The sequence below is a fragment of the Triticum aestivum genome, chromosome 1B (genome assembly GCF_018294505.1).
Source record: "Triticum aestivum cultivar Chinese Spring chromosome 1B, IWGSC CS RefSeq v2.1, whole genome shotgun sequence".
Taxonomy (NCBI): Eukaryota; Viridiplantae; Streptophyta; class Magnoliopsida; order Poales; family Poaceae; genus Triticum; species Triticum aestivum.
The window spans coordinates 128,034,590-128,044,323 of record NC_057795.1 but is presented as its reverse complement, the minus strand read 5'-3'; the positions used below and the strand labels follow the sequence as shown (position 1 = coordinate 128,044,323).

Below are 9,734 nucleotides of genomic sequence, written 5' to 3'. Positions count from 1 at the left end.
GACATTCTCGTCGACTACGAGGGCGTCTGTCATGATTTCATCAATCTCAAGATAATGTGCCGGCTCAGTCTCTCAATAACGTATGCGTGTATGCTTTAGATGAATGTGTGTATGTATGAGTGTGTGTGTTTGTACTGTGTTATCAAAGAAACATGTCTTCTTCTACAACACAACGAGGTGTTTGAGAGCCTTATGGATGGGCCCCGCCCCTCTAATGGATAACGAGATGCATCGATCCTTTGTCTTCCGTTGCCGCTATGAATTTATTTACAAATAAAGTCGACATATGAGTTTTCTTAAAGATAAAGATACATCATGGAGCTTGTGACATAATTATTGTATTAAATCTAGCATTTCTTCTAGGGAACCAATATGTGGTTGGATAGTTACGAGGACAGAGTTAATCACAACTCATCATGGTTCAAGTCTTAAACTTGACATCGGTGTTCGCATTTTCCTGGATTTATTTCAGATCTTCTAGCGACGTGGATTCTGTGGGAACAAATATCCCCGTTCACTACGAAGATATCTGTGACGACTTCGTCAATCTTAAGATGATGCGCCGACTCAGTCTCTCAAGATCATCAACAGTAGGGTGTATTTGCTTGTGTATATGTGTGTATGACGTATGCGTTATTTAAAAACATTTCTTCTTTTACAACAAAACGATGTGTTAACTTAAAAAAAAAACGATGTGTTGGATGGAGCCTTACAGATGGGCCCGTCTAGTGGATAACAAGATGCATCGATCCTTACCGCGCGAGCGCCATCGGAACGCGCGCAGGATAGATTTTCCCAACAAAATTGCCTCGATACAGCCAGCGGCGCATCTCGCCGCCGAAGAAGTCCGCAGTTCCATCTCTCTGCCACCTCCCACCCGCCTCGCCTTGTGCGCTATCGAGCTGCTACACTTCGGCACTTCCTCTGGTTTGTTCCTTCTCTCTTTCCTGTCGTCGCGGGAACGGGATTGGGATCCGTCTGAGCCGCGTAGTCCGATTCCAGGTCCAAATCTTTTTTTTTTCCCGTACTCTCCAATCCAAATTTCGCGGCACTACCTGTCGTTCTTGGATTCGGACTCATCTCCTACTCGAATTAGAGCTGAGCTGAGGCCTCGGTAGGTGGGTTGAGCTTCCTGTTATATATACAAGTGCTGCCTGCCCCTGTTCCTGCTAGGTTGAACTAAAGCTGTGCGGTTGATAGCTGCGGAAGCGATTCATCATTCAGAAGATCCGATTTTGCAATTTCTCCAATGGGGACGTGTAGCTTAGTGAGGATGATGAGCTTACTGCAGCTAGACTTGAGAATGTTGCGTATGCTGCTGGCCCTTTCTCCCCCTCCCAGTTCACACTGGAAATTCAGAAAACACCCGCCATTGATGCTGATGGAGACCGAGACCGTGGTGGAAATATTGCCGGAGACGCCGCTGATGGAGACCGAGACTGTGGTTGAAACACTGCTGGAGCTGCCGTTGGATGTATTGATGGATATCTTTTCCCTCCTGGAGCTTCCTGACCTCATTCGTGCAAGCTCCGTGTGCTCCTTCTGGCGCTCTGCTTATAGTAGTCTACATAGCCAGCTTGGGCAATATAAACGGCCCCAGACACCTTGCCTCCTCTACGCCTCCGAAGCCGATGGTGAGAACGTAGCTTCTCTCTACAGTCTTGCTGAAAAGAGGGTCTACAAGCTAACTCTTCCGGATCCACCTATCCGTACTAGGCATCTCATTGGGTCCTCTAATGGCTGGTTAGTTACTGCTGATGAGAAGTCTGAGCTTCACCTTCTCAATCCGATCACTGGTCAACAGACTGCCCTCCCCTCGGCGATCACCATTGAGCAAATAGAGCCGATCTTAGATAGTGCCGGTGCAGTTAATAAGATTAAGATGTGGGATCTAGCGCGGAACGATGATCCAAATGAGTTTTCTGACTGCCTCTACATCAGGGCATTTGTGTTTCCTGATCCACCCACGGGAAGCTACATTGTGGTTATCATCCACAGTCCAGATCGATATCTTTCCTTTGCAAGGGTAGGTGATTTTAAATGGACCTCGCTGCCGGGTGAGAACTATAAACAATGCATCCACATGGATGGTCTATTGTATGCATTCACAGAAACTGGAGGAGTCTATACTTTTGATCTGACCTGTCCTGCCATCACAAGGAATATTATTGTAGATGAGTTGCAGAATTACAAGACGGTTGGGTACACGTATGTTGTTCAGGCTCCATGGGGTGATCTGTTGCAAATTTGCAGAGCAATAGATGTCGCACCTGAAGGGTTCATAAAGACCAAGAAAATACTATTTTATAAAGTTGATGTGGCAGCAAAAGAACTTGTGGAAATGAATGGCTTGCATGATCATGTGCTGTTTCTTGGGCGTAGTCAGTCGCAATGCCTTAGTACTGAGGAATATCCACAACTGAAGCCAAATCGTGTTTATTTCACAGACGACATAACATATATTTCGAAGTATAAGAATGATGACCGGGATATAGGTATTCTCAACTTGGAAAATGACAGTAGGGAAGATGTACCTAAGCTTTGGTGCAATTGGCCAAATCCCATATGGATGACACCCAACATCACAAGGATTAACATGGCTTTGGATAAATAGTGTACTTATTAAAATTTTGTATTTCGCTTCTCAGATGCTATTAGAAGCTGTCCAATAGGGTTTTTTGGACCAATTTTCCAAATTTTATGGGCAAATGCTATGAAAACGGAGGCATGTTCCGTTTATATGTTTTCATACCTACTCCCTCCGTCCCATAATGTAAGACGTTTTTCAACACTACACTAGTGTCAAAAAACGTCTTACATTGTGGGACGGAGGGAGTATTTTTTTTATTTTTTGAAAAGGAGGATTACCTCCGGCCTCTGCATCAGTCGATGCATGCAGCCATATTATTAGAAAGCGTAACGGAGTCTTACAATCCAATGCAGCTCAAAATCCGAGCAAAAAAGAGTAAATAAATCTGTAAAGCGCCACATCCGGCAAGAAAGCGCCAGAACCGGCGATAAAGAACAGGCTACGATGCCTACACACCTAGCCTATTATTCGCTCGCCATCCAAATCGGCTGAAGATAGCCCGTGCTACCGTCTACCAGCAGTTGCACCCAATAACCATAGGCTCCCTGTAGTCCGCATGAGTGAGTAACGACCACATACGGATCCAGGCTGTAGCTCTGTAGATAACCTACAAAAAATTAGTGAATGTTGTCCCATTAAAAATCATATCATTTCTAGTGTTCCATATAGCCCATAGTAATGCACATATCCCTATCCGAATATGTTTGACTATGTGTATGTCTTACTCCATTAAGCCACGTCCCAAATAACGTGTTTATGCTCATTGGAGAATGAACGTTAAAAGCTATATGAATGGATCGCCACAACAATTTTGCAAGTGGACACTCGAGAAAGAGGTGTTTAATCGTTTCGTTTTGATCGCAAAAATAGCACCTGGGATTACCAACCCAATTCCTTTTCATCAGATTATCTTTGGTCAAGATGACTCCTTTGTGGACGAACCACATAAAGATCTTGATGCGGAGTGGAACTTTAATCTTTCATATGTGTAAAGACCTCGACAATGGCCCAGAATCAATTAAGTTCAAATACATGGATTTCACATAGAATAATCCATTTGTGGTTAACTTCCAACTAATTTTATCTGCCTGGTCTGAAAGTTGAACATCTATCGACCTATGGACTAGGTGTAACCAAGCATTCCAACGTTCCTCTACAAGAGATCTCCTAAATTGGATGTTAAGTGGTACTGAGTTTAATACTGTGGCTACATAATCCTCTTTACGTTACGCAATATTATATAGAGAAGGGTATTGTAAAGCCAGAGGCGTCTCCCCTAGCCATGTGTCCTCCCAGAATCTAGTAGTGGTACCACTAACAATTAGGAACTTCACCCGCTGGAAGAAAGTTACTTTTGTCTTCATTAACCCTTTCCAAAAGGGTGAGTCCGTTGGCCTTGCATTCACCTGGGCCGAAGTCTTAGTATGTAGGTATTTATTCCGCAAGATTTGTACCCACATGCCTTCGGTCTCAGTCGATAGTCTGTATAGCCATTTGCTAAGCAAACATCTATTCTTGACCTCTAAATTCTCGATCCCTAACCCACCCTGGTCTTTTGGTCTACACATGATATCCCATCTAGCCAGTCTATATTTCTTCTTAGCCTTGTCGCTTTGCCAGAAGAATCAGGATCTGTTTCTGATACCCTATGTTTTCATACCTGGTTTGCTATATTTTAAATGGCTTTTATTTTCTGAATTGTCCAATATCTTTTGTCTCAGTGTGCATATGTTTACAATACTAAGCTTCTCTCCATTTAGGACAGGTCTAACATAGAACCGCAGTTTTATATTTTCTTTCAGAGAACCACACGTATTTATGTGAATCATTTATTCATTTTATCAAACCCAAACCTACCATTTGACCACTCCTAACACAAAAAGTAACATGTAGACCATGTCAGCTCATACATAGCCTATGTGTCATCTCATCGCCGGTGATTCACGAATCACGACGTCGCCTTGCGTGACTCTTTGTGCTAAGTATGGACCATGTAAGCTCATACACGGCGCAGAGATACCACACAAGCCCAAGTGTATGTGTTGTCTCCACACCGGTGGTCCACGGTGTTGGCGCCTTGTCGGGTGGCTCTGTGCTATTTTACGGACTAATATGTGGGCGCCACATCAGTTTTTTTTTTAATTAGGAGTGGCCAAAGAGTAGGTTTCGATTAGATGATCAAAACATGTAGTTATGTCCAAAAAAATCCAAAAATTGTTTTTCCGTGTTAGACCTGCCCTAATTGTGTTCTGGTTTTCTGTAATTTGTCATATTGTTTAAATAACCTTTTAGTCTTGTGAAATTAGTGTGCAAGTGGTATTCGATGGTTTATACAGATCTGTTATTTATATGACCTGGCAACAAATCCAATTTGAAAAGGGTTTATCCTTTGGTGTTCAAGCCTGCACTCCTTTTTTTCTTAAACAATCTGGAGAGGTTAGTAAGATATTATGAAAACTGAAAGAGCAATGCATAGCCAAAATCTGGAGAGGTTAATAAGATATTATGAAAACTGAATGAGCAATGCGTAGCCAATCCGCACGTGTCGCATGTGCAAACCCCACAAACTTTGGAAGTTTCAAGAAGAAAAAGGAAGTTTGGCATTTGGGCATGTTAAATGACTTCTTCCAAGACTTGCAAATGTGCTTCCAAGTTCATTTGAGAATTAGCTCAAGGTACATACATGGGAGGAACAAATATGCAAGGATATTATCCTAGCTAGATTGATGAGTGATAACTATGGTATGCTCTAAGTTGATTATTCAGCTATACTACAATTCTAAAAGACATGACACACAGTTACATTTCTGTACGGAAAGGGTCACTGTTCCCGTATCTTAAGCACATGATCGACAGACATGCTTGTTTTTTGCACTCAATCTGTTTTTGTGGTCTGTTTCTTCGGTAGCTCAAAAGCATTGACCTCCAACCTTCTGCTAACTTTGTTTTCCTGAAGATGAGTTCTCCATCCTCAAAAGTTTGCGAGCAATTGGCAAGCTAAAACACATTTCTAGTGTTGTAAGTCTTTAAATTTTGCTTCTAGAATTGTTCATTCGCCGACAGCTGTCTCTACACACGATTGGTGTTAGCATACCACTTGCCCATGTGGTACTTATGTCTTATGCCCTTTACATTCAGAATATAAACAGGAGTAGTGAATCCTACATATGGTCCTAAGATGAGTATCTAAGCCAATATTTGGACCTAACTCCTAATATAGATAATCCTGATCTCTGTATACTTGATCCCTATCCTCCTCGTCTCTAAATTCAATCATAGCATAATCATCCCCTCCTTTGAATAGAAATACATGGGGATTTCTATTTTGAGGAGATGATGTTTTCACCTTGTATAATTTACATAGATTTCCCGATTCTCCAATAGCTTTGAGTTCTTTTTTCTTTCCCCCTGAATATTATTGCTTTATCAGCTGACTGTTGGCTGTGCTAATGCAGATAATGGTGTCCAGCCTGAATGGGATGTCTGTTGGATATTTGCTTGCTGACAATACCATGGAGTACCCTACGAGGTGAGAGGGTCCCTCCTGCGTCGGGTTTGTGTGGTCTGGTTCCGTGTACATTTCCTGTGCACACTCCATCCATGGTAGTTTCATGTATACATCTCTGATTGCTTGTCGAAAATCGGAAATCGAATATAGAGGTATGATGTATAAACTCTTTTGATCCTGTACTATCCAGTAGGATTAGTTCCTCATTTATTTTGGCTATACTATGCACTTCTTTTGCCTAAAAGGTGCCTGTTGTTCCATCTTATCCACAAAGTTCTTAATAAAACTGTAAACACCCTAATTTTCTCGTTAATCTTTTGAGAAACATAGCCAATTTTCTTGGATTTTTAGATAGCTGCAGATGGTAGTGTCAGACTGTCAGTAACGTGTGGCTTCTGTTTCAAATATTTCAGCAATTACTGGACCCCCCAAAAAAACGATTTGGGGATGGTTGCTTCAGTGTGATCGCTATTAAATTTTAAATAGTGGGGATGCCATTTCCATCCATTCATCTCTTCCTCTAGCTTGTCTGAAAGTTATGATACAGCAGGGCCTCTTTGTTTCAGGTTGGATGAAGACGGAGAACAAGGTGGCCTCTTTGTTTGACTGATATATTTGGCCTCTTTTGCCAATACAAGAAGGTGAAGAAAATCTGTAGATCATTGGAACTACTATCAGAAATGGGCGTGCGCTTGTGGCTAGGGTTTAGGGTTTCCGGCTCCTCTGGGAGCCGGGCAATAGAATTGTCTTATTGCTTAATCTCCAAAAGAGTTTTACAGCTTGTTTATATAACCACGATGCTAATAAAAATAAGATAACTTGTGGGCTAAGCCCCTAACTAAACCTGCCCAGTGGGCCTCCTAGGGGTATAAGTTACCCCGGTCATAACATAATCATCCCCTCCTTCAAATAGAAATACATGGGGATTTCTATTTTGAGGAGATGATGTTTTCACCTTGTATAATTTACACATAGATTCCCGATTCTCCAATAGCTTTGCGTTCTTTTTTCTTTCTCCCTGAATATTATTGCATTATCAGTTGACCGTTGGTTGTGCTAATGCAGATAATGGTGTCCAGCCTGAATGGGATGTCTGTTGGATATTCGCTTGCCGACAATACCATGGAGTCCCCTACGAGGTCAGAGGGTCCCTCTTGCGCCGGGTTTGTGTGATCTGATTCCGTGTATATTTCCTGTGCACATTTCGCCCATGGTAGTTTCATGTATACTTCTCTTCTCGCTTGTCGAAAATCAGAAATGGAATATAGAGATATGATGTATATACTCTTTTGATCCTGCACTATCGAGTAGGATTACTGTTGGTTGGTTCCTCATTTATTTCAGCTATACTATGCACTTCTTTTGCCCACAAGGTGTCTATTGTTCCATCTTATCCACAAAGTTTTTAATAAAACTGTAAACATCCTAATTTCCTTGTTAATCTTTTGAGAAACGCAGTCCATTTTCTTGGATTTTAGATAGCTGCAGATGGTATTGGTGTCAGACAGTCAGTAAGGTGTGGCTTCTGTTTCAAATATTTCAGCAATTACCAGACTCCCCCAAAAAATCACCAGACTCCCCCAAAAAATTAAGATTTGTGGATGGTTGCTTCAGTGTGATTGCTATTAAATTTTAGCTAGCGGGATGCCATTTCCATCCATTCCATCTCTTCCTCAAGCTTGTTTGAATGCTATGATACACAGTATGGCCTCTTTGTTTCAGGTTGGACGAAAACGAAGAACAAGGTGGCCTCTTTGTTTCACTGATATAGTTGGTCTCTTTTGCAAATGCAAGAAGATGAAGCAAATCTGTAGATTATTGCAACTATCAGAAATGGGCAAGCGCTTGCGGCAGGGCAAGGACACCTCCAGGACATACTGAAAAGCCCTGGCAGTACTTCAAGTTGTGCAAATCACTTCAGCCATGTGATGTACTCCCTCCGTAAAGAAATATAAGAGCGTTTAGATCACTAAAATAGTGATCTAAACACTTCTATATTTGTTTACAGAGGGAGTATTTATCTGCTGGTTGTAAATTTGTAATAGAATGCAGAGTAGTCTCCCTTTGAAAAAAGAAAGGCAGAGAGAGACAGTCCTCTATTGTCCCCTTTCTTGTAACATGAACAATTTTCATCATAAGAGCAAATCGATCCGACTGCTCCACATCACACTGGAGTAGGTGCATTTAGCTACTAATTTCGTTTTGTTCAGTGTACAGAAAAATTGACAGACAGATATGAAAGAAAAATAAGAGCATCATCAAATACCCTACATGTATGAATTTACACCTGTGAACTGTAGCAGAAGCACAACATGCTACTCACATTTACATGATCTGTCTAGCACTAGAGGCAGTGCATTTAACTGCTTTGCTCGAAAACTAACAAAGATGACGACAGGAAATGTATCTACATCCGGTGAGCGTGTATCTGGTGGTGCCCCATGTCCTGGGGAGTGACCGTCATGGCCAAGCACCCTTGCCTCTTGCACCTGCTCCAGTCAGAGCCGCACTTCTTGTGATGGCGAGTCATATGACGATCAACCTGAGAAGAAAGAGAAAGGGTGAGTTGACAAAGCTACTTTGGAACGAATGAGGGGAACAAGATAGTTTTTGTTGCAAGCAAAATTAGACAAAATCCAAGTCCCAACCTCTTCTTCGTCATTGCCGATGGGGACAGGCGTCCTCTCAGCTGGGTTCTTCTCATGGCGGATGAAACACTCTAAGCACAGAGTCTTCTTCTTCTTTAGGGAGGAGCAAGCCGCCCTGTACTGAAGGTGCATGTTCCTGCACTCATCCACCTCTTGGCTCTTTTTTTTTCGAGAGTACGCCTAGGCGTACCATAGCTTTATAGAAGGCAGAATTTGAGTTACAAGAAACTACACTTGTCGCGAACAACAAGCATAATACAAACACCACACCCAAGCCAATCCAAAGACGGCCAACACCGCAAAGCAAGCTACAAAGCAAAGAGCCTATCCTCATTGACACATAACACCCGCGTCTCGACCCAAACCGAACATCTCCGAAGAACACCAACTTCCGCAACACTTCACTTGTCGACGCACCATCCACTCTTATCGCCTAGGAGAAGTGGCAAGTGGCTAGCCGGACTCGATCCGGTTCGAGGAAGATGCTGTCTTGGACACAGCGGCGACGGGCATACATAGCGCCGCCAAAGATCAAGGAGGACAACGGCGAACACCGGAGGAGAGCGACGAGGAGCCGGCCATGTCTCCGAACACAATGCTCTCAGCAGAGGAACGACGTCAAGGACGCCGCCATCGTGCCGATCCAACCGAATCAAGGCTTTCGCCCCAGAGACCACCACCACTCCAAGCAAGCGAGGGACATGCCGAACACGCCTCGACGACGCCTCCAAGGAGGGGAATGACATCCACGGGTGCCATCGCCGCCGGCCGACGGAAGTCGTGCAAGATTTTCATCCGCGCGTCGCACCTCACCACACCACCTAGAGTTTGGCAACACTGTCCCAGAAGCTTCACACCGCCGCCACCGCAACACTTCACCAAACATAGCTGCCAAGCCGAGAGCAGACGACCGGAAACACGGGAAGGAGCACACCGGCCACCCCATCAACACCTCGCCGACAAGGAACTGCAGCCATCCACACCTCCG

General features: G+C 43.3%; 1 protein-coding gene and 1 long non-coding RNA gene across 2 annotated transcripts; both read left to right on the top strand.

The window, feature by feature from the left end:
- The first annotated feature begins 716 nt into the window (after nucleotides 1–716).
- On the top strand, nucleotides 717–8,293 carry LOC123111702 (uncharacterized). Its single transcript, XR_006454650.1, has 4 exons — nucleotides 717–927; nucleotides 6,046–6,739; nucleotides 7,164–7,237; nucleotides 7,821–8,293. It is a non-coding gene; the product is annotated as an uncharacterized lncRNA (long non-coding RNA).
- Nucleotides 935–2,728, top strand: LOC123111693 (F-box protein At5g25290). The gene has a single exon (XM_044532545.1). The coding sequence runs from the start codon at nucleotides 1,250–1,252 to the stop codon at nucleotides 2,612–2,614; it is 1,365 nt and encodes a 454-aa protein (XP_044388480.1). The 5' UTR covers nucleotides 935–1,249; the 3' UTR covers nucleotides 2,615–2,728.
- Nucleotides 8,294–9,734: the final 1,441 nt, after the last annotated feature.

Coding starts and splice junctions, on each gene's coding strand:
- LOC123111693 (XM_044532545.1), top strand. CDS start 1,250: ATGGGGACGTGTAGCTTAGTGAGGATGATGAGCTTACTGCAGCTAGAC.